The sequence below is a fragment of the Lonchura striata genome, chromosome 34, assembly GCF_046129695.1.
Source record: "Lonchura striata isolate bLonStr1 chromosome 34, bLonStr1.mat, whole genome shotgun sequence".
Lineage (NCBI taxonomy): Eukaryota > Metazoa > Chordata > Aves > Passeriformes > Estrildidae > Lonchura > Lonchura striata.
In genome coordinates this window covers 1322018-1347847 of record NC_134636.1, presented here as the reverse complement: position 1 = coordinate 1347847, position 25830 = coordinate 1322018, and the positions used below count along the sequence as shown (strand labels likewise).

The window sequence follows — 25830 nt, the reverse complement described above, 5'->3', positions numbered from 1 at the left end:
ATCGGAGGGGTTACGGAAGTTCGCCCTTTGATTGATAGGTATTTTAAGCCAATCATCATCAAGAGTACGGTATCTGCTGCAGAACCGCAGCCAGTCACAGCTCAAGCACAATCTCCACCAATCGTGAGCGAGAACAGGGAGCGCGTTGCCTGGCAACGCGCACGAAAATGTTGGCGGCACCAGCCAATCGAAACGCAGATTGACGTGCTGCCAAGCCAATCGCGTTGGACGCAACCGCGGGATTATAATACTGGGGGGCGTGGCGGCTCCACCAATCAGGAGTTACTTACAGCAATGATTGACAGGCGGGGAAGGGCGGGAGGCCGCGCCCCCGGCCCTTCAGCCCCGCCCACCGCCCCTCTTAAAGGAGCCGCACCATTTAAAGGGGAGGTCCGGGGGGTCCCGTTTTGGGGGGCCCCCCTTGGGTACGGGGCGCGGGGGGCTCCCCCCAGAACCTTCGCGCGCACGCAGGGCGGGCTCCCCCCCAGAACCGTGGCGGACACGCTCCATCTCTGCACCCTTTATTTGCGAACGCGCGGGGGGCGCCCCCCCGGCGTGGGGCGGGGGTCTCAGGGGGACCCCCGGCACGGCCGCTTGCTGAGGTTCCCCAAAAGCTGCTGCTGCTGCGGGCGGTAGGGCACCACGAAGGCGTCGGGGGGCAGCAGGGCCGCCCCGTCCGCCCCCAGCCGCCCCATCAGGACGTAGCTGGAGCCTGGAAGGGATTTGGGGAGGGGGCGTCAGGAGCTGGGCGGGGGGCGGGCGCGGAGACCCCCGCGGGCGCCCCCCGGGCACACGCACCTTTCTTGAGCGCGGGGCAGGGCCGGCAGGGCAGCTGCAGGCGCAGCGCGGCGCCCTTGGCCGCCTGCGGGACCCCCAGGCCCCCCGACTTGTAGAGGGCGAGCACGGAGACCACCGCCCAGCCCGGCTCCTGCGGCGGCCCCCGCGACACCGACTTCACCGTCCCCGTCAGCACTGCGGGCACAGGAACGGGGCGGGGGTCAGGCACCCCAAAACCTCCGACACCCCCGCGGCCGGGGGGTTCGGGGGTGCCCGGGCTCCACTCCGTGCCTCAGTTTCCCCCTGGAGGTTTCGGGGAGCTCCCGGGGGATTCTCACCGAAGTCGCTGCTGCAGAAGTTGCTCTGGAGGGTCCCGGCGCGGCGGCAGCGCTGGGGGCAGGGGGCGGCCGTGGGGGGGCTGGGGGGCGGCTTCCCCTTGCCCCCCCCCCGGGGCTTCTGGGCGGGGGTCTCGGGGGCGCTGCCCCGCTCCCGCAGCGTGTAGGTGGCCGAGAAGCCGTCGGCGGTGACGCTCAGGTCCGACACGAACTGCACCAGCAGCTCCGGGGAGCTGGACACGATGGGGCTGGGGGGCACCGGGGGGCACCGGGGGTCAGGGGGGCACCGGGGGGGGTCCCAGGTGGGTTTTTTGGGAGTCTCAGATGGGTTTGGAGGGGTCTCAGGGGGGTTTGGGGGGGTCTCAGGGGGGTATGGGGCGGTGCCGGGTGGGTTTGAGGGGGTCCCAGGTGGGTTTGGGGGGTGCTCAGGGGGTCCGGATCCCTATCAGGGTGGTTTGGGGGGGTTCAGGGTGAGTTTGGGGGGGTCCCGGGGGGGTTTGGGGCGGTCCCAGGGGAGTTTTGAGGGTGCTCAGGGGGTCCGGATCCCTATCAGGGTGGTTTGGGGGGGCTCAGGGTGGGTTGGGGGGGGCTCGGGTGGGTTTGGGGGGCCTCGGGGTGGTTTGGGGGGCTCAGGATGAGTTTGGGGGGGTCCCGGGGGGGTTTGGGGCGGTCCCAGGGGAGTTTTGAGGGTGCTCAGGGGGTCCGGATCCCTGTCGTGGCGGTTTGGGGGGGCTCAGCGTGGGTTTGGGGGGGCTCAGGGTGGTTTGGGGGGTTCAGGGTGAGTTTGGGGGGGTCCCGGGGGGGGTTTGGGGCGGTCCCAGGGGAGTTTTGAGGGTGCTCAGGGGGTCCGGATCCCTGTCGTGGCGGTTTGGGGGGGCTCAGGGTGGGTTTGGGGGGGCTCGGGGTGGGTTTGGGGGGGTTCAGGGTGAGTTTGGGGGGGTCCCGGGGGGGTTTGGGGCGGTCCCGGGGGGGTTTGGGGCGGTCCCAGGGGAGTTTTGAGGGTGCTCAGGGGGTCCGGATCCCTGTCGTGGCGGTTTGGGGGGGCTCAGGGTGGTTTGGGGGGCTCAGGGTGAGTTTGGGGGGCTCAGGGTGAGTTTGGGGGGGCTCAGGGTGGTTTGGGGGGGCTCGGGGTGGGTTTGGGGGGGTTCAGGGTGAGTTTGGGGGGGTCCCGGGGGGGTTTGGGGCGGTCCCAGGGGCGTTTTGAGGGTGCTCAGGGGGTCCGGATCCCTGTCGTGGCGGTTTGGGGGGGCTCAGGGTGGGTTTAGGAGTGATCGGGTGGGTTTGGGGGGCCCAGGCGGGGTTGGGGCAGGTTGTGGGGGGCTCGGCCGGGCCCGGGGGGGCTCACCCGGGGGTCTCCTCCCCGCAGAAGCGGCCGAGGCGCCGCGCGTCGTCCCGCGCCCCCCCCTCGAACACGGCCACGTAATCGTAGCGGCAGTGCGGGTCGGGCTCCACGTCGAACTTCCCGAACCGCAGCTCCACCACCTGCGCCCCCCACCCCAAACCGGGCTCAGACCCCCGGCCCCGCACCCCCCGCACCCCTCAACCCCTCCAGACCCCTCCCCAAATTCTCCCGAACCATCCCGCTCTCTCCTCACCCGCCCCCCAAAAGGATTTCTGACCTCCCCCAAATCCCTCCTCTCCCCCCACAAACCCCCCCAGGCTCACCCAGACCCCTCCCCAACATCTCCAAAACCTTCCTGACCCCCACCCCAATCCCCCAAATGCTCCTGACGCCTCCGAACGACCCCGGGCCCCCCAAACCTTGTCGGGGGGCGCCACGATGTGCCAGGAGCAGCTGATGCCGGGGGGATAATTCTCCTCCGGCCAGTTCGGGGTGCTCAGGCTCCCCTGGGGCTTCTCCAGGCGCCCGCCGCAGAACTGGTGCTCTGGGGGGCGGTGGGGTCACATTTTTGGGGGGCACAGACACGTTTGGACACCCCCCCCTTCCATCCCCACACCGCCGGCGTCTCCTCTCTGTCCCTGAAACCCCCAAAATTCGGGGGGAAGACTGGGGGGGGCTCCGCCAAAACCACCCTGGGACTGGGGGAGGAGATGGAATTTGGGGAGTGAGACCCCTCCCCGGAATGTTTTTTGTAAATTTGGGGGGGGGTCCATACTCACCGTCAAAATAGTGCCAGGACTCCCCGAAAAAATGGGGTTTATTAAAGACCCCCGAACGCCGCCGTCCCTGGGGGGGCCCTGCAAAAGGGTTGGGCTGGATTGGGGGGGTCCGGGGGTCTCCTCGGCGGTTTTGGGGCTGTCTCTGGGGTTTTCCGAGGGATTTTTGGTGGACACGGTGTTCCGTGTGGCTTTGGGGGGTCTCCATACGGATTTGGGGGTGTTCCAGAGGGTTTTGGGGTCTCCCTGCCCCCCTTTCCCCCTCAGCTTTTCCCTCCATTTTGTGCCACAGTTTCCTTCATTTTTTTCCTGACACTTTGCCCCATTTTTCCCTCTGGCTTTTCCCCTCCAACTTTTCCTTTCTTCTCACTCATTTTTCCTCTCAGTTTTTTGAAATTTTTCTTTTCAGTTTTCCCCCCTAATTTTTAAAATTTTTGTCTTATTTTTCTCCTTTTCCTTTCACGCTTTCCTCTCCTTTTCCCCTCACCTTTCCCCTCGGTTCTTCCTTTGCACTTTTCCCTCGTTTTCTCCTCACACTTTCCCCCCATTTCCTCTCCACCCTTTTCCATTTCTTCCTCACGCTTTTCCTTCATTTCCCTGTTTTCTCCTCACACTTTCCCCCCATTTCCTCTCCACCCTTTTCCATTTCTTCCTCACGCTTTTCCTTCATTTCCCTGTTTTTGTTGTTTTTTTTTTCTTTTTCTCCCCTATTTTCCCCAATTTTCTCCTGTTTTCGGTTTCGCACCTTTCCCTCCTTTCCCATCCCCACTTTCTCCCCATTCCCACTGTTTCTCCTCACACTTCTCCCCATTTCACAGCTCCCCCCTCGCCGCTTTTCCCACCTCACTCCTGGAAGGGCTTTTGGCCTCGCAGCCCACGCGCTTTTGGGGGGTCTCCGTGGGAGTTTGGGGTCTCCACAAGACTTTGAGGCCGCTCCTGCAGGGTTTTGGAGTTCTCCTCACTTCCAGGGCTCTCTCTGGGTGGTTTTGGGGGCGTCCCCGCGGGATTCTCCCTGCTCCCCGCCGGCGGTGCTCCCTCCCCGCTGCTTTTATTTTTGGGGAGGGGGTCTCCCCCCGGCCCCTCTCTCACCCACCGTTGGTCGGGGGGCTGCCGGCGCTGAACCAGGCCAGGAAGCCCCTGCCGGCCGTGCCGCCGTCGCTCTCCATGTGCAGCCGGAGCCGGTTTTGGGGCGCCCGCAGGGCCCCCGGGCGGAAGGTGCCGCAGAAGCGCCCCAGGAGCGGCGCCCCGGGGCCGTGGCCCCCGAACACCGAGAGCGCGTCGAAGCGGCACAGCGGGTCCGGCTCCAGGTCGAAGACGCGGAAGGACAGGGTGGCCACCTGGCCCTCGGGGACCTGGGGGACACCGCGGGGTCAGCACCCGGCCGGGGGCAGCGGCAGGGGCCGGGGATTTGGGGACGTCGGGGTGGCACCACCTGGCCGGCCCTCAGGGAGCAGGGAGCACATCTGGAGTGTCACCAATGTCCCTCAGGTGACATTTTGGGGTGTCACCACATGTCCCTCAGATGACATTTTGGGGTGTCACCACCTGGCCGACCCTCAGGGAGCACATCTGGGGTGTCACCACATCTCCCTCAGATGACATTTTGGGGTGTCACCACATGTCCCTCAGATGACATTTTGGGGTGTCACCACCTGGCCGACCCTCAGGGAGCACATCTGGGGTGTCACCACATGTCCCTCAGATGACATTTTGGGGTGTCACCACATGTCCCTCAGATGACATTTTGGGGTGTCACCACCTGGCCGACCCTCAGGGAGCAGGGAGCACATCTGGGGTGTCACCACATGTCCCTCAGATGACATTTTGGGGTGTCACCACCCGGCCGGCCCTCAGGGAGCAGGGAGCACATCTGGGATGTCACCACATGTCCCGCAGATGACATTTTGGGGTGTCATCGCCTGTCCCTCACCCGTGTGGCACCGGGGGACACCGGGAGGGGGAGGAGCTGGGACGGCCGGGGGGAACCGCAGCGTTTTGGGGTGCCCCGGGGGTTTTGGGGTGCCGTACCGTGATGGTCCAGGTGCAGTTGCTGCCGGGGGGGTAATGCCGGGGGAAGCCCTCGCTGGCGATGAACCCCGACTCCCCGCGATGGTCCCCCCCGCACGGGAACACCGGCCTGGGGGGACACGGGGGGGTCACGAACGGGGGAAACCCGAGCCCGGGGGTCGCGGATCCCCGGAGAGGGGTCCCGGGCTGTTCCGGGGAGTCCTGGGGCACTCCCGGGGCTCGTGGCTCTGCACCGAGCAGCGGGAAGCTCCCGGTGCGCACGGGGGGGTCCCGTCCCGGGAATATCCCATTCCGGGAATATCCCATTCCGGGAATATCCCGTCCCGGGAATATCCCGCCCCGGGAACATCCCGCCCCGGGAATATCCCGTCCCGGTAATATCCCATTCCGGGAATATCCCGTCCCGGGAATATCCCGCCCCGGGAATATCCCGTCCCGGGAATATCCCATTCCGGGAATATCCCGCCCCGGGAATATCCCGCCCCGGGAATATCCCATTCCGGGAACATCCCGCCCCGGGAACATCCCGCCCCGGGCCAAGCCCTGCCCGGTGCCACGTTCGGGGGGAGGTCCCGTCGCGTTCCGGGGGACACCACCGAGCCATGTCCCGTCCCGGGGGTCCCGTGCGCTGCCGGGGGTGCCGTTACCTGCTGGCGTTGGGCCGGGGGCTGGGCTGGGGGCTCGGGGCCGGGTCCTGCCCCGCGGCCGGGCTCGGGCTGAGAGCCCCCAGCGCCCCGAGCAGCAGCAGCGGCAGCGGCGGCGGCCCGAGGCGGCTCATGGCGAGGCCGGGCAGGGGCGAAGGGGGCCGGAACGGGGCCGGGACCGGGCAAACGGGGCCGGGACCGGGGGCACGGAGAGGGATGGGGGGGCGGAATGAGCGGGAAGGGGCGTGGCCTGCTGATGACACGCCCAAAGGGCGGTGCCATATATAAACACACACCTATAATGGAAGGGGCGGAGACGCTGCTCGGCCCCGCCCAAAAGGCGTGGCCGTGGGCGTGGCCCGCGGCTGCCAGGCTGGAGTGGGCGGGGCCAGCAGAGAGGAGGCACCGGAATGTGGGGGAGACCCCCAAAAACGAGACGCTTCTTTTTAATGAGCGGGATCGCCATTAATTAGGGACTCCCCTGTAAGAAGGGGGGGCCCTCCTGACCGAGGGCCCCTCCCACAGACACACACACGCGGGGGGTGGGCAGTGTGACAGCAGCTGGGGGCCCCCCCGGCAGGGAGACCCCCGGTTGTGGGGTGGGGGGAGGCCGTGATTGTCCATTTGGGGGAGGGGGCGTCCCCAAAACCCCACACCCCCTACGGGATGGGGCCCCGCGCCTTCAGGTCGGGAGCCGAGCGCTGGCGGCGGACGCGGGGTGGGGACGCGCCCACGGGCGGCGGTGGGGACCCCCCGTCCAGGGACCCCCGGCGGGGACGCCCCGCGGGAGGGGCCGGCGGCGGGGGGCTGCTGTCGGCTTGGGGGGAGTCCCCGCCGCTCCCCCAGGCCAGGCGGTGCTGGGGGTTGCTCTTGAAGGGGAAGCGCAGCTTGGAGTCCTGGGGGGCCGGGTGGAAGCGCGGGGGTCGGCGGGGGGGCTGCAGGGGCTGCGGGCCGCCCCCCATCAGCCGAGCCTGCTCCTGGCGCAGCCAGCGCAGCCGCCCCCGCCGGAACGCCGGGTCCTGCTCCATCAGCCGGCACAGCCGCGCCGCCGCCGCCGACGGGGGCGAGGGGGGCGCCGAGCCCGACCCCCGCTCCGGGGGCGGCTCCTGGGGGGGCGGCTCGGCCTCGTCACCATCGTCCTGAGGAGGGGAGGACAGGGCGGTCAGAGCAGTCTGGGGAGGGGTGCTGTGGGGTGCGAGGGACATTTGGGGGCGCCCGGGGATGGGAGAGGTGTGTTGCGGCGCTCGGGGGTGGTGGGGTGCCACGGGAGGCCGCGGGGCTCACCGGCGGCAGCGGGAGGACGCGCTCCATCTGCCCCACGCGGTCGCGCAGGGCGCGGATCTGCTCGTCCTTGGCGCTGTTCTGCCGCTTCACCTCGCGCAGGATCCCCGCCAGCCTGTCCAGGTGCAGCCGCAGCCCCTCCACCTCGCTCGCCTGCCGGCCGCCGGGGCCGCCCTCGTCCTCCTCGCCGCCGCCCACGGCGTCCCACACGTCCCCGGCCACGGCGCGCCAGCCGTCGCGCTCCGTGGGCTCGCGCTTGCCGTGGCGGCGGCACAGCTCCCGCAGCCGCGCCAGGCTCAGCGCCTCCAGCTCCCGCCGCGCCGGCCGCGGCTCCCGCAGGGCCACCTCCAGGCTCAGCTCCCGCACGGCCTGCGCCTTCAGGTCGGCCATGGTCACCCACGGCGACGGCGACGGCGACGGCGGGGTCGGGGAGCCGCGGCGGCGCTGCGGGATCTGGTAGACGCGCAGCGGCTCCCGGCGCTTGCCCGGCGCCGGCAGCGGGAGCCCGGCCCGGCGCAGCACCGAGCGCACGGCGGGCGCCGGCAGCGCCTGGCGCAGCGAGGAGATCAGGCGCCAGCCGGCCTCGTAGCACGGAGGGTCCTCGGTGGCGGGGGGCTGCCGGGGGGACACGTTGGGGGGACGTGAGAGCCACGAGGGACACCCAGAACGCACCCGGGAAGACCCATGAGACACACCCAGGGCGGTCGTGGGACGTGAAGGGGAGCCAGAGGAGCCGGGGGTCACCTGTGACAGCCAGGACGATCCCTGGGACGCTCGGGGGACAGCAGAGTTCCCCAGGGAAGCCCGGATTCCCACACGACCCCCCAGCCCCCTCACCTGCGGCCGCTCCGACACTTCCTTCTCCAGCTGGGGTTGGTTCTCCAGCTCCTGGAGCCTGGGTGGGGGGACACGCTCAGCGTGAGCCCCCCAGGCACCCCCAGGGCGGAGCCCGGTGTCCCCGGGCGCGTCCCCACCTCTGCAGGCGCATGTCGATGCCCTGCTGCTCCAGCAGCTCCCGCTGCGCCAGGTTCCAGTCCGGGGCCGGCCCCGGGGACGCGCCCCGCTCCCGCTCCCGCCGCGCTTGCTCCGGGTGCGTGAAGCGGAATACGTGGTTCTTCCCCAAAATGAGGCGGTGGCCTGGTTTGGGAGGGGGTTGGAGGGGTCACGGCGGGGTTCAGGGGAGATTTGGACAGGGTCACGGGGAGTTTTGGGGGATTTGGGTGGGAAATGGGGGTGTGAGAGTGTCAAAATGAACTCGAGAGAAAATCTGGGGGTGACACAAGGTTCATGGGAGGTTGAAGGGAATTTGGGGGGCACGGCGAGGGTTTTGGGAGGGATCAAGCGAGAGCCGCAGGGACTTGGACGGGGATTTTGGGGAGACACACAGAGACCTGGGAGGGCTTTGGGGGTCCCTACCCGACTTGAGCACCACCGGCTCCGTCACCTGCTTCCCGTTGACGTAGGTCTCGGCCCCCTCACACGGCTCCAGCGTCACCACAACTTCAGGAGGGGACAGCAAGGGGAGGGCGAGTCACCCCCCTGCTGAACCGGGGCGGGGGAACCCCAAAATCCCACCCCAAACCCCCCCAGCCCCACGACCCTCCCTGCCCCACCGGCACGGGGGGAGCGGTACCTGGGGGGGCCGTGGTGACCTGCTCCAGTGGCAGCATTTGGGGGAGGGAGCAGGGGAGAAACAGCAATTAAGGTGTGCCAGGATGGGGCTGGGCGAGGGGGGCACCCCAAAATGCGGCGCCCCCCGCCCCGAATGGCGTACCTTCCCCCGAGGGGTCGGGGCGGCTGCGGAAGAGGCAGTGCTGCTCCCGGATGAACGGCCCCGACAGCTTGATGTCCACGTCCACCTGGCCCACCCTGCAGGAGCGGGGGGCACAGGGCAAATTGTGGGGCCTGGGGGGGCCCCGAGGGGGCTTGGGGGTGCCACAGCCCCCCGCTCACCTGGTCACGCCGTCCTTGATGTGGTACAGGAGGCACTCGGACATCAGCGGGTCCTCGTTGAGGTTCACCAAGTGCGGGGTCTTTTTTGGGGAGGGGGCGCAAAATTAAAAACCAGAGTCAGGGTTGCGGGGGGACCCTCACGGTGCGGCCCCCCCAGCCCCGACTTGCCTTTTTGGGGGAGAATACCCCGACGGTGCCGCCGTCCTCCCGCAGAGCCACCCCCATCTCAGCCAGCAGCGCTTCCCTGGGGGGGCACAGGGAATTTGGGGGGGCCCAGAGGGCTTTGGAGGGGGTCAGGGGGAGTTTAGGGGTGAGATTTGGGGGGGCTGCAGGGGGGTGCAACAAGAGCGTTTGGGCTGACCGCGGTGAGGCTGGGCGGGTTCAGGTTATTTGGGGGTGTTGGGGGACATTTTGGGGGTCGTGGTGGGGCCCCCCCTCACCGCTCCAGCCTCAGGGCTTCCGTCCTCCGCAGCTTCTCCTCCCACGTCTCGTTCAGCTCCGCGATGATTTTCTCCGTCTCCTGGCAGGAACAGCAATTGTGGGTGGGGAGGGGTCCCCAAGTTTTGGGGAGGGGGTCACAGATCCCGGTGGATGGGGGGAGAGGCTGGAAGGGGTTTTAGGGTCACCTGCAGGCGCTCCATGGCCTCAGTAGGGCCCAGGGGGGGCTCCAGCCCCGGGTCCCCATTGAGGGTGGGGGACGTCGTGGCAGCGGGGCCGGACACGGGGGTGTCGGGGAGACCTGGGGGGAGATGGGGGGCTCGGTGGTGGGGGGGGTATTGCCTCCTGCACCCCCACATCAAACCCCCAGCACCCCAGCTGCACCCCCCACGCTGTCCCCCAAACCCCCTCTGCCCCCAAATCGCTTCTCCCCCCAAAACCTCTCTGCAACCAAGACCCCAAATCCATCCCCCCTACAGAATCCTCTAATTCTGACCCCTAGATCCCACAGACCCCTTCAACTCCATCCTCAGGACCCCAAATCCTGCCCAGCCCCTCACCCTGGGCACTGAGCAGCTCCTGCAGCCTCTCAGAGCCCCTAAATCCCCTCGAGCCCCCCAGCCCCTCACCCTGGGCACTGAGCAGCTCCAGCAGCCCCTCAGAGCCCCTAAATCCCCTCGAGCCCCCCAGCCCCTCACCCTGGGCACTGAGAAGCTCCCAGAGCCCCTAAATCCCCTCACAGCCCCCCAGCCCCTCACCCTGGGCACTGAGCAGCTCCCAGAGCCCCTAAATCCCCTCACAGCCCCCCAGCCCCTCACCCTGGGCACTGAGCAGCTCCCGCAGCCTCTCAGAGCCCCTAAATCCCCTCACAGCCCCCCAGCCCCTCACCCTGGGCACTGAGCAGCTCCTGCAGCCTCTCAGAGCCCCTAAATCCCCTCACAGCCCCCCAGCCCCTCACCCTGGGCACTGAGCAGCTCCCGCAGCCTCTCAGGGCCCCTAAATCCCCTCACAGCCCCCAGCCCCTCACCCTGGGCACTGAGCAGCTCCCAGAGCCTCTCAGAGCCCCTAAATCCCCTCACAGCCCCCCAGCCCCTCACCCTGGGCACTGAGCAGCTCCCGCAGCCTCTCAGAGCCCCTAAATCCCCTCACAGCCCCCCAGCCCCTCACCCTGGGCACTGAGCAGCTCCCGCAGCCTCTCAGAGCCCCTAAATCCCCTCACAGCCCCCCAGCCCCTCACCCTGGGCACTGAGCAGCTCCCGCAGCCTCTCAGAGCCCCTAAATCCCCTCACAGCCCCCCAGCCCCTCACCCTGGGCACTGAGCAGCTCCCGCAGCCGCGTCACCTCCTCCCGCAGCTCGCGGATCAGCCGCGCGTTCGGGTCCTCGTTGATCACCGCGTGGCACCGGATCTGCTTCGTGCGGTCGGCGTAGCTGGGGGGACAAAAGGGGCAGGATCAGGGCTGGGACCCCCCCCCGCAGCTCCCCAAAAGCCCCCGGAGCCCCTCGCTCACCGCAGCGTGCTCAGCGTCTCCTCGTAGTTGCTGTCGGCCGGGCTGAGCGCCGCGATCATGGCCGTGCGCGAGTTCCCGCCTGCGGGGACGCCGTCAGCGGGGGCCGTGCCCCCCAAAACGCCTCTCGCGCCCCCCGCGCCCCCTCCAACCCACCCAGGTTCTCCTTCAGCAGCCACGTCAGCACCGAGTCCCGGTACGGGATGAAATCCGGCTTCTTCTTCTTGCTGGTCTGCTGGGGAGGGGGAGGGTTGTGGGGTCTCCCCAAAAATCCACGGGACCCCCGAGGGTGGGCGCGGGGAGGGGGTGACCCCCAGACTCACCGCCTCGGCCAGGGCGGAGATGACCTTGCCCAGAGTGGTCAGGGACTTGTTGATGTTGGCGCCTTCCTGGGGAGGGGCAGCGAGGCTCAGAAGGGCTCTGGGGGTCACCCCCTCTTTTTGGGGGGCGCAGGGGGTCACGGCTCACCTTGAGGCGGATGCCCTTGGCCCCCGAGGCGTCGGCGCGCTCGCTGCCTGCCAAGTCCACCAGGCTGATGCGGCTCACCTGGGCGGAAGCAGGGGGGTTTGGGGGGATCTAGGAGGGAATTCTGGGGGGAAATGGGGGTTTGAGGGGATTTGGGGGAATTCTGATTTGAGGGAGCGGAGAGAATGGCTGATTGCCCACTGAAGGATTTTTGGGGGGACTCGGGGGATTGCAGGGGGTGATTTCTGGGTGATCCAAAGGCGGGGTTTAGGGGCTGGCTCTGGGGCTGCCCTCACCTTCTCGGTGGTGAGGTCGCTGAGCGGGTCCTGGCGGCGCTGGCTGAAGACGATGGTGAACACGGCGTGCGAGCGGCTGCTCGTCTCGTTCATGTTCGTGGCCGCCACCGTCCTGCGGGGCGGTTCGGCGGGACCCTCGGTGCCTGGGGGGGCGTTTGGGGGGTCGGGGGTGCCCCCCTGCCCCTCCGTGCCTCACCTGGCCTTGTTGCCGCTGTCCATGAGGTCGGCGATGTCGGCGAAGGAGGCGACGGCCAGGCGCGACAGGTCCTGCACGTAGGGCCCGAGCAGGGGGTGCTCCCGCACCCGCAGCCCGCCCCGGCTCTTGGGGTTCAGCAGGTCCCGCACCCGCTCGCAGTAGATCTCCAGGTAGCTCACCTGGGGGGCCCCGGCGCCGTCAGAAGAGCCCCCGAAAATCGTGGGGGTCGGGGGTGAAACCGCAAAGCCGCGGTGGGGAAAGAGCCAAACTGGGGGCGAACGGATTGGGGTGTGGGGGGAGGAATCCCCAAAATGGTGATGGGGGAAGCCCCCAAAGCGCTGGGTGGGGGGATGGCTGAGCCCCCAAAATGTTGGGGTGGGTGGCAGATGAACCCCCAAGCTGCTGTGGGGGGTGTGGGGCGAGTCTGCAAGAGCTGAACACCCAAATTGCCTGGGGAGGGGTCTGCAAGCCAGGGGCCATGCTCTGAACCCCCAAACCCCCCTCAGCACCTCCCCAGAGAAAAAGGATTTTTCTTTTTCTCTCGAGCCCCTTCCCAATCCCCCAGATTTGCCTCACCTCCACAGAAAAAGAAAGCTCAGGCGACCCCTCCCGAGCGACGCGGGCGAACAGATCCTCGCAGAGCTGCGGGCGAGCGGCGTTGAGCCGGGGCTGTGGGGGGCTGCAGCCCTTCCCCAGCCCCCCGGGAGCCCCCCAGGCCCCGGACCTGCGGGATAATCCCGCGCTGCCCCGGCTCCTGCCGCCCCATCATGGTGTAGGACTTGCCGGCGCCCGTCTGGCCGTAGGCCAGGATGCAGACGTTGTAGCCCTCGAAGGCGTGCGCCAGCATCTCCTCCCCGATGTCCTGGTACACCCGGCGCTGCGAGGCGAAGTTGGGGTCCTCCTCCTGCGGGGCAGCGAGTCAGGGACCCCCGGAGCCCCCCGCGGGACCCCCGCGCCCGGCCGGCACTCACCGAGGTGTGGGACCAGTAGGAGTAGTCGAAGGTGAAGTGCTTGGTGGCGTCCTTGGGGAGCTTGGGGTTGGTGATGCCTGGGGTGCGGAGGTGACGGCGGCGTTGGGGTGACCCCCCCACGTCACCCTCAACCCCCACAGCACCGTCACCCCCCCCAAAAACCTCGCCGTTGCTATTTTTAGCCCGGCGGCAGCTGGTCCTCCGGGCCCGAGGCCAGCACGGGACAAGGACGGGGACGGGGCGGGGGGGTCCCACCGCGGTCCCCCCGGCCCTGGGGGTGCTCCCTCTGCGGACCCCCGTCCCACGCGCCCCCCACTCACTCACAGGTGGTGTTCCCTTGCATCTGGATGACGCACTTGGCCTGGCGGCTGCTCTCCCTGGCGCTGAAGGGCCGGACTCTGACCGCCACCTTCACCGAGGCGCCCGCCATGCCCACGACAGCCTCACCCTGTCGCGACAGAGGAACGTCGTCACCCGCCGGGACCCCTCTGCCCGGCGCGCGGGACCCCCGCCGACGCCCACCGCCCCGGCAGCTCCCGGCCGGGGCTGCGGGGTGGGAAGGGGGCCCCGGCTCCGCGTCCCTGCCTCAATCCCGCCCAAGGAGAGCCCTAAAAATAACCCGGGGCGGTGCCGGGGGAGGGGGTGACCAAAGAGCCCCCCAGCCCGACCCCCCCAGCACCCCCGAGGCACTCTGGCGGGGTCAAAGGTCAGGGCTGGGGGCAAAGGGTGGGATTTGGGGTGAGGAGAGAGGAAGAGGGGGGTGAGAAGCCCCCCTGGATCTCCCCCCCCCATTGCCAGGTGACGCCAGGTCAGCACAAACAGCACATGACACCCCTTACCCCGCCCCTGACCCCCCCAAAATGCGGGCGGCCCACCCCCGGGGCTGAGCCCCCCCACCACACAAAACAAGGGCTGCGACCCCACGACCTCGAGAGACCCCAATGGACCCCCTGCAGCACCCCTAAATCCACCTCTGCGCCCCGAGACACCCCCGAACGCCGCTCCAGCTTCTCTAAACCTGGCTCTACACCCAGGCCACCCCACAACCTCCCTCTGTCCACCCCCAAACCCCCCACACCTGCTCCTTACCTGCTCGGGAACGCTGAGGTTCCTCAGCTTCCCCTAGAGTTCCCCCACACCTGCTCCTAACACCCTGCGCTCACCCTAAACCCAAATCCTACACCCCTCTAACCCCTTAAACCCAATTCTTACACCCTTCTAACCCCTCTACAAGACCCCTAAACCCAATTTCTACACCCCTCTAACCCCTTAAACCCCCTGTAGATCCCTAAAACCCAGTTCCTACACCCCTCTAACCCCTTAAACCCCCTATAGATCCCCTAAACCCAATTCCTACACCCCCCTAACCCCTCAAACTGCCCTAAACCCGAATCCTACCCCACTCTAACCCCTCAAACCGCCATACACGACCCCTAAACCCAATTCCTACACCCCTCTAACCCCCCTACAAAATCCCTAAACCCAATTTCTACCCCACTCTAACCCCCCTACAAAATCCCTAAGCCCAATTTCTACACCCCTCTAACCCCTTAAACCCCCTATAGGTCCCCTAAACCCAATTCCTACCCCACTCTAACCCCCCTACAAGACCCCTAAACCCAATTTCTACACCCCTCTAACCCCTTAAACCCCCTGTAGATCCCTTAAACCCAGTTCCTACACCCCTCTAACCCCTTAAACCCCCTATAGATCCCCTAAACCCAAATCCTACACCCCTCTAACCCCTTAAACCCCCTATAGGTCCCCTAAACCCAATTCCTACCCCACTCTAACCCCCCTACAAGACCCCTAAACCCAATTCCTACACCCCTCTAACCCCTCAAACTGCCCTAAACCCGAATCCTACACCCCTCTAACCCCTCAAACTGCCCTAAACCCAATTCCTACACCCCTCTAACCCCTCAAACTGCCCTAAACCCAATTCCTACACCCCTCTAACCCCTTAAACCCCCTATAGGTCCCCTAAACCCAATTCCTACCCCACTCTAACCCCCCTACAAAATCCCTAAACCCAATTTCTACACCCCTCTAACCCCCTAAATCCCCTATAGGTCCCCTAAACCCAATTCCTACCCCACTCTAACCCCTCAAACCCCCCATAACCCGCCTTTTAGGCACCCGAGCCCCGCCACCAGCACCCCCAAACCACCCCGCAGCCTCTCCAGACCCGCCCCCAGCTCCCCGGGATGCCCCTCACCCCCCTTCCCACGCTCCCGGGACCCCCCCAAGCCGCCCCTCCGGATTTGCCCCCCAAGCCCCGGCGCGTCCCGGAGCCCCCGCGCTCACCGGCCCCGCGGTGCCGCATCCCCCGGGCCGGGCCGCCGCCGCTCCGGGCCCGGCGGCTCCGCGGCGGCTCCGCGGCGGCTCCGGGGCTGCGCCCGGCGGGGCGGGCCGGGGGCGGGGCCTGCCCGCGAAGCCACGCCCCTTCTTAAAAGGGCAACGCCGTGCCCAGGAGCCCCACCGCCGGGGGGGCTTTCTCACGTCAGGATTGTCCCTGTGTTCTCTCTCTCCTTTTTCCTTCAGGGTTGCGCTTTCTCCATTTTCTCCTCACGCATTTGTTTTCTTCTCGCGAAATGGTCTTTTCCATTTTCTCTTAGTTTTTTTCTTTCTTTTTTTTTCTTTAGGTTTCCCTACATCTTTTTTCGTTCAAAAACGGCTGCAGAAAGCCCCCAAATCCTCAAAACGGCCACAAATTCGCCTCAAGAACTTTTATTTCCAATCCTAATGGTGCTTTCCATACAACTGAAAACCTTATTTCGTGGCTGCGCAGTCCTAGAGTAGAACTGGCGCTACTAACTGTCGAGTTTATTGCGTAGGCAAGCCTCAACGGTGTGAATTCGCCCGCGCTCTCAAAAAAAGCAGCAGCCAGCGAGGGACCGGCGCTGTTTAATTAAAATATTCATCTTCCGGCGCCTCCCCGCCCACACGACCCCGAATGCCCCCGCCGCCCGGCCACGCCCCCGCGCTGGCCACGCCCCCGCCGGCGGCGCTGCCCCGCCCCTTGCGCGCTGACGTCACGCGCCGGCGGCGCTGGCCCGCGGCGGGCGGGAAGATGGCGGCGGGCGGCGGGGGCGGGGGCGGCGGCGGCGGCGGCGGCCCTGAGGCGCCAGGTGGGGCCGGGGGGGCCGGGGCGGGGCCGAGGGCGGGGCCCGGGAGGTGTGGGGCGGGGAGGGGGGGGTTCCGTTGTGTGGGGCGGGATGTGGGGCGGAGATGTGGGGCGCAGTGGCGGGGCGCGGGGGGTTCATAGGGCAGGGATGTGGGGAGCAGTGGGGAGGAACGTGTGGGGTTGTAGGGCAGGGACGTGTGGGGTTATAGGGTAGGGATGTGTGGGGTTGTAGGGCAGGGATGTGTGGGGTTGTAGGGCAGGGATGTGTGGGGTTATAGGGCAGGGATGTATGGGGATATGGGGCAGGGATATGTGGGGTTATAGGGCAAGAATGTGTGGGGTTGTAGGGCAGGGACGTGTGGGGTGCAGTGGGCAGGGATGTGTGGGGTTATAGGGCAGGGACGTGTGGGGTTATAGGGCAGGGACGTGTGGGGTGCAGTGGGCAGGGATGTGTTGGGTTGTAGGGCAGGGATGTGTGGGGTTGTAGGGCAGGGATGTGTGGGGTTGTAGGGCAGGGACGTGTGGGGATATGGAGCAGGAATGTGTGGGGTTGTAGGGCAGGGACGTGTGGGGTTATAGGGCAGGGACGTGTAGGGTTATAGGGTAGGGACGTGTGGGGTTGTAGGGCAGGGACGTGTGGGGTTATAGGGCAGGGACGTGTGGGGTTGTAGGGCAGGGATGTGTGCGGTTATAGGGCAGGGACGTGTGGGGATATGGGGCAGGAATGTGTGGGGTTGTAGGGCAGGGACGTGTGGGGTTATAGGGCAAGAATGTGTGGGGTTATAGGGCGGGGACGTGTAAGGTTATAGGGTAGGGACGTGTGGGGTTGTAGGGCAGGGATGTGTGGGGTTGTAGGGCAGGGACGTGTGGGGTTGTAGGGCAGGGACACACGATGCAATGGGGCAGGTATGCACAGGATATGGGGCAGGGATGCACGGGATACGGGGCAGAGCTCCTGGGTGTAACAGGGGCCGGTGCTGTGGACAGTTCTGGGGTCTCTGCTCCCATGTTCCCCCCGGTGCCATCCCGCTGTCCCCCCACCCCATCAGCTGTTTTTGGGGGGTCCCCACAGGTTCCAGCCCCTCCTGTGCCCCCCGAGGGGAGCCCTGAGGGCCCCGCAGGCGCTCCGAGATGAGCAGCAAGGACCCCCCCGAGGTCTCTGGTAAGGGCAGGGGGCACGGGGGGCACGGGGGGCACGGGGGGGACGCGCGGCGGGGACACTGAGCCCTCCACCCGGCAGAGAGGAGCCACCTGAAGGTTTTCCTGCCACGGAAGCTGGTGGAATGTTTGCCCAAATGTCCCGTCCTGCCCAAGGAGCAGCTGCGCTGGAACACCAACGAGGTGCAGGGGACGTGGGGGGCTGGCAGGAGGGGATGTGGGGAGGTGGGAATGGGGGCAGAGGGGACATTGGGGGGCTGGCAGGAGGGGATGTGGGGAGGTGGGAATGGGGGCGGAGGGGACACGGGGCATGTGGGGACGCGGGAATGGGGATGGAAGGGACGTGGGGCATGTGGGGACACGGAAGAGATGTTAAAGGGACACAGGAAAGGGGTTGGCTGGGGATGGGGGAAGATGGGGGGCAGGGTAAGGAAGTGGCAGGACAGGGGGACGTCGAGGCAGCGTGTCATCGGGGCTGGAACAATGGGGTGACACAGCGGGTGGGGGACAGGGGACACAAACGGGCCGCCTGTCCCCCCAGGAAATCGCCTCGTACCTCATCACCTTTGAGAAACACGACGAGTGGCTCTCGTGCTCCCCAAAAACCAGGTGGGGGGGCCCAGGGAGGTGCCCTGGGGGGCTAGGGGGGCCCTGGGGGGCTCCCGGCGGCCCCCTGACCCCGTGTCCAGGCCGCAGAACGGGTCGGTGATCCTGTACAACCGGAAGAAGGTCAAGTACCGCAAGGACGGGTACTGCTGGAAGAAGCGCAAGGATGGGAAGACGACGCGTGAGGACCACATGAAGCTGAAGGTGCAGGGAGTGGAGGTAGGAGGTCTTCAAAACAGACCCCTCTCCCCCCAGAAATGCCTGATGCCCCCCAAAAAATCAGCCCTTTCCATGAAATTGCCCCTGGTTCAGGTATGGGGAGCTGGGAATGTGTGTGGAGGGGATGGAGGGTGTCAGGACACACAGGAGGGGGGTCAGGGGGTGCTGGGTGCCCTCAGGGGACAGCTTTGACATGCTAGGCACACCCAGTGGGTGTTTTAGGTGGTCCAAGATCCCCAGTTTTGTGTCTAGGGGCGCTGGGAGCTCCCTGGTTGGTGGTTTGGGGGTGCTGGGAGATACCCAAAATGGGCTCTGGGGGTGTCAGGACCAGCACGGGGCGGTTTGAGGGTGATGGGGATCCCTCGGGGGGCACTTTGGGGGTGTCAGGCTCCCCCAGCCAGGCAGCTGAAAGCCTGGGGCTGGCTGTGCTTGGGTACAAGGTACCCACAGGATGCAGCAACCCCCCCCCAAAGGCCGATTTGGGGCTCTGGTCGGTGTCGGGGGGCTCCCCCAATCCGTGCTGTCCCCCCCAGTGCCTCTACGGCTGCTACGTCCACTCGTCCATCGTCCCCACCTTCCACCGCCGCTGCTACTGGCTGCTGCAGGTAACGGGGGGCACCGGGACCCCCCCCAGGCCCGCCGGGACCCCCCGGCCCCTCCCCAGAGCTCCCGTGTGTGCCCCCCAGAACCCCGACATCGTCCTGGTGCACTACCTGAACGTGCCGGCCATGGAGGAGTGCGGCCGGCCCTGCGCCCCCCGGCTCTGCAGCCCCCCGCTCTGCGCCGGGGCCCCCCCGATCTGCGCCGCCGCCGCCGACCCCCGCGAGTGGCTCAAGTGGTCCCAGGAGGAGCTGGTGGCCCAGCTGCGCCCCATGTGTGAGTGAGTGGGGGCTGCCCCGGAGCCTTTCCCTCGGGGGTTTCACCCCACGGGTCGTGGGGAGGAGTGGGGTTGGGGCTTGGCGTTTTGGGGGGGAGGGAGAGACGCCCTAAATCCTCTTTTTCGGCAGATTTGTTGTGCCTTCTTGGAAGTCTGCAGGATAAAGTGGGGCTGGGAGTTGGGGGGGATGCCCCCAAACACACCTGTGGGGTTTTGCTTCCCTTTTCCTGTGGGGTGAACTAAAATTGGGGCAGCATGAGGCTTTTTTGGGGGTTTGAGGAGGACACCCCAAACCTTCTTAGAGAGGAAAGTTGTGTTAGCATTCCCACAGGATGGGGTGGGGTGAGGGGGTGTGCGCGGCTCTTTTGGGGGGCTGGATGGAGAGTGCACCGCACAGCTCCGTTCCTGAGGGATTTTCCCCCCTCTCCCGCAGTCCACGGGGTGAAGTGGGGCTGCGGGAACGGGGGGGCTGCCCCCGGGCTGTCCCTGGAGCAGCTGGTGCAGCACGTCCTGGAGCGGCACCAGGCCCGGCCGCCACCCCGCACCCACGCCTGCCTCTGCGCCGGGGGGCTGGGTGAGACAGAACCCCCCGGAACCCCCCGGAACCCCGTGGGGCTCCTCCAGCTCACGGGGACCCCCAAACCCCTGGGGACCCCACCGGGACTCCCATCCCCCTGGGACCTCCCACAGACCTTCCATCTTTTCCTGGGCTACTCCTGAACCCTCCCGGGGATCCCCCCAAAACCACTGCAACACCCTGAACCCCCTTGGGAGCGCCCAGAACCCCCTCGGGACCCCAGAGTGTCCTTTGGACCCACGTGGAACCACCCCAAACCCCTCGGGACAACCCCAAATTCCCCTGGTCACTCTGAACACCCTGAATCTCTTTGGGACCTCCCCAGATTCTCCTCCGGACTCCCCCTGCCACCCTGAAATGTGCCCCAAACCCTCCCTGTGCCCTGCTAACGCTGCCCCTTTGCCCCCCGCAGGCGCTCCCGGCCACAAGTGCAGCAGCACCAAACACCGCATCATCTCCCCCAAAGTGGAGCGGGGAGGCGAGGGGGGCGCGCCGGGGGACCCCCCCAAACCCGCCCCCTCCTCCCCTGACACTACCCAGCCTTCCCCAGGCCTGGGGGGGGGCACGGCGCCCCCCGAGGGGCCCCGGGCCCCCCCGTTCCCCCCCGCCGGGGGGCTGCCGCTCTTGGTGGTGGCCAGTCTGGGCGGGGGGGCAGCGCCGGGGGGGCCGGAGCAGCCGCTGGGCCTGACCCCCAGCCAGCACCTGGTGACCCCCGAGGGCACCTGTCCCACCGCCCCGCCGCCCCCGGCTGCCTTCGACCCCGACTGCTTCCTCAACAGCCCCCGCCGCGGGCAGACCTACGGCTGCGAGGCCGAGGCGCCCCCCGGCGCGCCCCCCCCACCCCCAGCCGCGGCCCCGAAGCTGGAGGAGGATGAGGAGGAGGCGGAGGAAGAGGAGGAGCAGGAGGGCAAAGAGGGCGCGGTTCCCCAGGACCCCCTCTGTGAACTCAGTGCCGCCCCCCTGCCCCAGCCCCCGTTCCCCCTGCCCTTCCCCGAGCTGCTGGTGGGGGACACGGGGGTCCCCCCAAACCTGCGCGAGCCCCCCCACACCCCCCACCTCCCCTCCTCCCCCACGGGCCCCCCCAGCGACCCCCCTGTGGCCATCACCGATTTCTCCCCGGAGTGGTCGTACCCCGAGGTGAGCGCTTCGGGGGGTGCTCCCCCCTCGGCCCCTCTCCTCCCATCGCCGGGGGTCCCCGCTGACCCCCCGTGTCCCCCCAGGGCGGGGTGAAGGTGCTGATCACGGGCCCGTGGGGCGACCCCGGTGCCTACTCCTGTCTCTTCGACCGCACCTCGGTTCCGGCCGCGCTGGTCCAGCCGGGCGTCCTGCGCTGCTACTGCCCCCGTGAGTGTCCCCGAGCCGGGGTCCCACCGGCGTGCCCCCTCCCCGCGGCGCTGACACCCCTGTGTCCCCCCGCAGCCCACGAGGCCGGAGTGGCCGCCCTGCGCGTGGCCTGTCCCCCCCGGCTGCTCTCGGCCGCGGCCCCGTTCGAGTACCGGGCTCGGGGAGCGGCGCGGGGCCCTCCCGGGGCGCAGCTGGACTGGCTGGCGCTGGACGGTGAGTGAGGACCCCCAGAACGGGACTGAACCCCCCCAAAGCTGCTCGTGCCCCCGGGGGGTGGCACCCAAATGCCCGGGTTCCTTTCGGGGTCCCGTTGTGGCGACGCCAAGCGCTGTGGGGTGACGCTCTTGGGGGTTGGGGCTGTTGGGGTGCGCCCCTCACCCTCAGCTCCCCTCTCTCCCAGAGGCCCAGTTCCGTCTGTCCATCCTGGAGCGACTGGAGCAGCTGGAGACGCGTCTGGGGGCCCTGCCCCCGCCCGCACCCCTTCCGCCCCCACGGGGGGGCCCCTCCGAGACCCCCCCCGAGCAGGTGAGGCCACCCCAACACCCGGGTCAGCGCCTGGGCCCTGGAGCTCCCCGTGTCCTCTCGCCTGCTCTGATGTCCCCGATGGTCCCTGATGTGCCGTGGCGTTGCCTGGCATCCCCTGTACCTGCCGGAATCCGTTGGTGTCCCCTGGGGCCCCCCCCGGTCCTTCACGTTCACGAAGGTCTCCTGATGTTCCCTGATGTCCCCGCTGTGTCCCGCAGTGGCCTGTGGTTCCCTGGTCACTGTCCCCCTCTGCTGTGCCCTGCCGCCTCGCAGAGTCCCTCCCGCCCCCGGTGCCACCCTCTCCGTGTGCCCTGGCGTCCCCTGACGGGCTCCCCGGCACCAGGGGCCGGGCTCGTCCTTCGAGGCGCGGGTGGTGGCCATCTGCGAGGCCATGATGGCCCGGCCGGGCTGGTCGGGGACGTCGCTGGGGACATCGGGGACCTCGATGCTGGCGCACGGGGTGACGTTCCGTGGGATGACGCTGCTGCACCTGGCGGCCGCCCAGGGCTACGCCAGCCTGGTGGAGGCTCTTCGGCGCTGGAGGTGAGCGGGGACGCCAGGGGACACCTGGGGACCTCGCTGGCATGAGGCGGGGATGGCGATGGGCACCCCCCTAAGCAGTGTGCCTGAGGAGAGGTGACCCCCTCCCGCCCGTGTCCCTTCCTGTCCCTGCAGGGCGCTGGCGGTTGAGAGCCTGGAGCTGGAGCAGGAGATCGACCCCCTCAACGTGGACCATTTCTCCTGCACCCCTCTGGTAAGGGGACACTGGGGACATCGGTGGTGACAGCGAGGCAGGGGTGGGAACACAGCGGTGCCGAGGGGATGGCACGCAGGGCGGCGTCTCAGAGGGGTACAGGGATGGCATCTCGGGATAGAGACGCCTTGGGGACGCGGTGTTGACACGTGCCTCGGTGTCCCCAGATGTGGGCGTGTGCCCTGGGGCACCGGGAGGCGGCGGAGCGGCTGTGCCGCTGGGACCGGCGGGCGCTGGCCGTCCCCGACACCCTGGGGCGGCTGCCGCTGGCCCTGGCACGTGCCCGCGGCCACCTGGCCCTGGTCGCCCGCCTCGAGGAGCTGCAGATGTCACCCGTGTCCCCACGCTGTCACCTGCCTGGCCTGCGCATCCCTTCCCCGCTCTCTGCCAGCCCCGACACAGGTATGGCACTGGCACCTTGTTCCCTCTCTGTGCCCTTTGTGTGCCCCCAGGGCATCACTGCTCCCCTCCAGCCTTTCCCCCGTGTCCTCCCCATGTCCCCTGTCCTCCCCCAGCATCTTTGTGTCCCCCCAAGTTCCCCCTCCAAGATCTTTGTCCCCCCCTCCTGCGTTCCCTGTGCATCCCCATGTCCCCCTTGTCCTGCCCACCTTCTTTGTGTCCCTGGTGTGTCCCCATGCTGTCCCCTGTCCTCTTGCCATGTCCCCCCTTCTCCTCGGGGTGTGTCCCTGCAGGACTAAACCCCCGCTGCGTGTCCCCCTGTCCCCAGGGCTGAGCACAGCCAGCAGCCTGTCGTCCCCATCTGGGCTCTCGGAGGGCCCTGGCTCTGTCCCGCTGCCCCCCGGCCCCCCTGGTCCCTGCGAGGAGGACAGCTGGGGGGTGGCAGTGCCCCCCAGCCCCCCCGAGGATGCCCTGGCCCTGCCCTCTGACACCCTGCAGGTAAAGGCGGGGACAGCCGGGGCTGGGGACACCCTTGGTGCAGGAGAGTGCCGATGTCCCCCGTCCCCAGGCCGAGGTGGTGACACTGGCGCGGCAGATCATCGAGGCGACCCCTGAACGCATCAAGCAGGAGGCACCGGGGGGGCCACCGGGGGCACTGGGAGCACTGGGAGCAGCGGGGGGGACCCCGGGGACAACGGGGACACCGGGGCCAGCAGGGCTTGGTGCTGCCATGGCCTGGCTGGCCACGTACCTAGAGAGCGTTGACCGTCCCCCCGCACCTGCTAACAGGTACTCCTGGGGCTGGGGGATGTGCAGGGGCCCCCCCAGCTCCCTGTGGGGGTCACCCCGGGTGCTCGGGGGGATCCCACAGTTAGGGATACTCTGGGGGACCCCATGGCCTGGGACACGCAGTGTCCCGTTGGGAGGGTCCTGTACGTCCTGTGACACTCCGTGGTGGGGGTCTCCCACATCCTCCAAATCCCAGGCTGAGGGGACACCGCAGCATCCTCCTGGGGACGCTCAAATTCCTTCCTGCGTGTCTCCCCCTCCTCCCGGGGGCTGCCAGCCCTCGGCCCCTGACCCTCCCGTGTGCTGTGTGTTCCCCAGAGCGGAGGCGGCCTCACGGGGGTCCCCGGGGGTCCCCGAGCGGCCGCCCCCGCCTTCGGCCGCGGGCTGGGCTGAGTTCCTGAACGCCTCCGGGGGGGCGCGGGGCGAGGGCGGCGCCGTGGCCCTGCTGACCCTCAGCGACCAGGAGCAGCACGAGCTCTACGAGGCCGCGCGTCTTGTCCAGGGCGCTTTCCGCAAGTACCGGGTGTGTGACCCCCCCAGCTCCTGGCACCCCAAAACCCCCCCGGGTCCCCCCGGGGCACTGCTGAGCCCCCAACCCCCTGACTGCCCCCAGGGCCGCCGGCTGAAGGAGCAGCAGGAGCTGGCTGCCGCCGTCATCCAGCGCTGCTACCGCAAGTACAAGCAGGTACTGAGGTCTGGGGGTTCCAAAACCCCCACGGACCCCTCCGGGGCACCCCCGGGCGCCCCAGAGCCCCCCTAACCCTCTCTCTCTGCCCCACAAGCTGACCTGGATCGCTCTGAAGGTAACGGGGGGGAGTGTTGGGGGGTCACCCAGGTTTTTGGTGCTGTTTTGAGGGCTCTGGGTGCCCGGGGTCCAGATCACGTGGACATGGTGGTCCTTGCTTGGGGATATTGGAGTGGATTTGGGGTGTATCCCCTCTGTTCCCCCAGTTCGAGCAGATGCCACAGGTGTGCTGGGGTGACGTGGGAGTCCCCGTCCGAGGGTGCTGCGACGCCGACGTCCCCCTGTCCCCCCAGTTCGCCCTGTTCCAGCGGATGACGCAGGCCGCCATCCTGATCCAGAGCAAGTTCCGGAGCTACGCGGAGCAGAAGCGATTCCAGCGGCGCCGGCGCGCGGCCGTGCTCATCCAGCAGCGCTTCCGCAGCCTCCGCCAGCACCGGTGTGGCCAGGGGCACCGGGGGCCGCTGGGGACGCGGGGTGCCGGCGGCAGAGGGGTCCTCACCCTCCGCTCCGTTCCCCCCAGGAGCACCTTCCTCACCCTCAAGCAGGACCAGGCAGCCCGGAAGATCATGAGGTTCCTGCGGCGCTGCCGCCACCGGTACGGGGATGTCACAGAGGCACCGCGGGGAGAGGACCGGGGGGAGCCGGGAGGTGTCACACGGGGCCGGCTGGAGGCAGGTGAGTCTCGAAGGAGCCCGAGCCTCCCCCCAGTTCACGTTCCCTCGCCCAGGATGGAGGAGCTGAAGCAGAACAAGGAGGTGGACAGTTTACAGACGCGGGGCCTGGCCTCGTGACCCCCCCACCGCGGATCCGGGCGCTGGGGGGGCTCCACTCCCGCCCCCACGGGGGACCCAGGCAATGGGGGACCCTTGCCGCCCCCCTCACGGGGGATCCCAGGCATGGGGGGAGCTCGCCCCCTGCCCCCCCAGGCGTGTCTGGGTGTCCCCTGAGGGCTCGTGCGGAGGGCCAGGAGGGGCAGGAGCCGCCCCGCGCCCCCTCCCCACTCGCCCCTGTACCCCCCCCGCATGCCCACTGCCCCCCGCCCCGCGTGGGTCCTTTGTACAGAGTTCCATTAAAAAGCGAGGAAGCGGGAATGAAAGCCCCGATGTGCTTTTGGGTTCGCGTGTGGCGAGGGACCCTGCGGGGGACGCGGGGAGGGAGGGGACACGGCTGGGGGACGGGGGGAGGGAGGGGACATCGCTGGGGGACGCGGGGAGGGAGGGGACAGGGCTGGGGGACACGGGGAGGGAGGGGACAGGGCTGGGGGACGCGGGGAGGGAGGGGACACGGCTGGGGGACGCGGGGAGAGAGGGGACACGGCTGGATGACACGGGGAGGGAGGGGACACGGCTGGATGACACGGGGAGGGAGGGGACAGGGCTGGGGGACGCGGGGAGGGAGGGGACACGGCTGGGGGACATGGGGAGAGAGGGGACACGGCTGGATGACACGGGGAGGGAGGGGACAGGGCTGGGGGACGCGGGGAGGGAGGGGACACGGCTGGGGGACGCGGGGAGGGAGGGGACAGGGCTGGGGGACACGGGGAGGGAGGGGACACGGCTGGGGGACGCGGGGAGGGAGGGGACAGGGCTGGGGGACGGGGGGAGGGAGGGGACACGGCTGGATGACACGGGGAGGGAGGGGACAGGGCTGGATGACACGGGGAGGGAGGGGACAGGGCTGGGGGACGCGGGGAGGGAGGGGA

The 25830-nt window shown here is 68.1% G+C and overlaps 3 protein-coding genes across 3 annotated transcripts; 1 reads left to right on the top strand and 2 right to left on the bottom strand.

Annotated features, from left to right (window-relative positions):
- Positions 1–505: 505 nt before the first annotated feature.
- On the bottom strand, positions 506–6113 carry PCOLCE (procollagen C-endopeptidase enhancer). The gene is made up of 8 exons (XM_077789502.1): positions 5906–6113; positions 5259–5367; positions 4324–4582; positions 2874–2998; positions 2458–2594; positions 1116–1360; positions 799–972; positions 506–712 (listed from the first exon to the last, which is right to left on the bottom strand). The coding sequence occupies exons 1-8, from the start codon at positions 6034–6036 to the stop codon at positions 570–572; spliced, it is 1323 nt and encodes a 440-aa protein (XP_077645628.1). The 5' UTR covers positions 6037–6113; the 3' UTR covers positions 506–569.
- Positions 6114–6298: 185 nt separating this feature from the next.
- Positions 6299–13609, bottom strand: KIF1C (kinesin family member 1C). Its single transcript, XM_077789445.1, is given in 22 exon segments — positions 6299–6798; positions 6842–6862; positions 6865–7008; positions 7058–8078; positions 8158–8320; positions 8600–8683; positions 8958–9052; positions 9137–9216; positions 9305–9380; positions 9577–9656; positions 9763–9875; positions 10882–11003; positions 11084–11162; positions 11237–11315; positions 11404–11469; positions 11549–11626; positions 11842–11953; positions 12038–12216; positions 12614–12679; positions 12762–12941; positions 13009–13085; positions 13333–13609. Coding segments are annotated over 22 exon segments (3258 nt in total). The 5' UTR covers positions 13439–13609; the 3' UTR covers positions 6299–6561.
- Positions 13610–16063: 2454 nt separating this feature from the next.
- On the top strand, positions 16064–25229 carry CAMTA2 (calmodulin binding transcription activator 2). The gene is made up of 22 exons (XM_077789501.1): positions 16064–16139; positions 17208–17297; positions 17376–17476; positions 17835–17902; positions 17983–18118; positions 18652–18723; positions 18805–18994; positions 19429–19569; positions 19985–20709; positions 20793–20916; positions 20992–21129; positions 21317–21441; positions 21785–21984; positions 22117–22195; positions 22363–22597; positions 22923–23092; positions 23163–23383; positions 23702–23906; positions 23997–24068; positions 24166–24186; positions 24422–24723; positions 24856–25229. The coding sequence occupies exons 2-22, from the start codon at positions 17267–17269 to the stop codon at positions 24917–24919; spliced, it is 3420 nt and encodes a 1139-aa protein (XP_077645627.1). The 5' UTR covers positions 16064–16139; positions 17208–17266; the 3' UTR covers positions 24920–25229.
- The last annotated feature ends 601 nt before the right edge of the window (positions 25230–25830 follow it).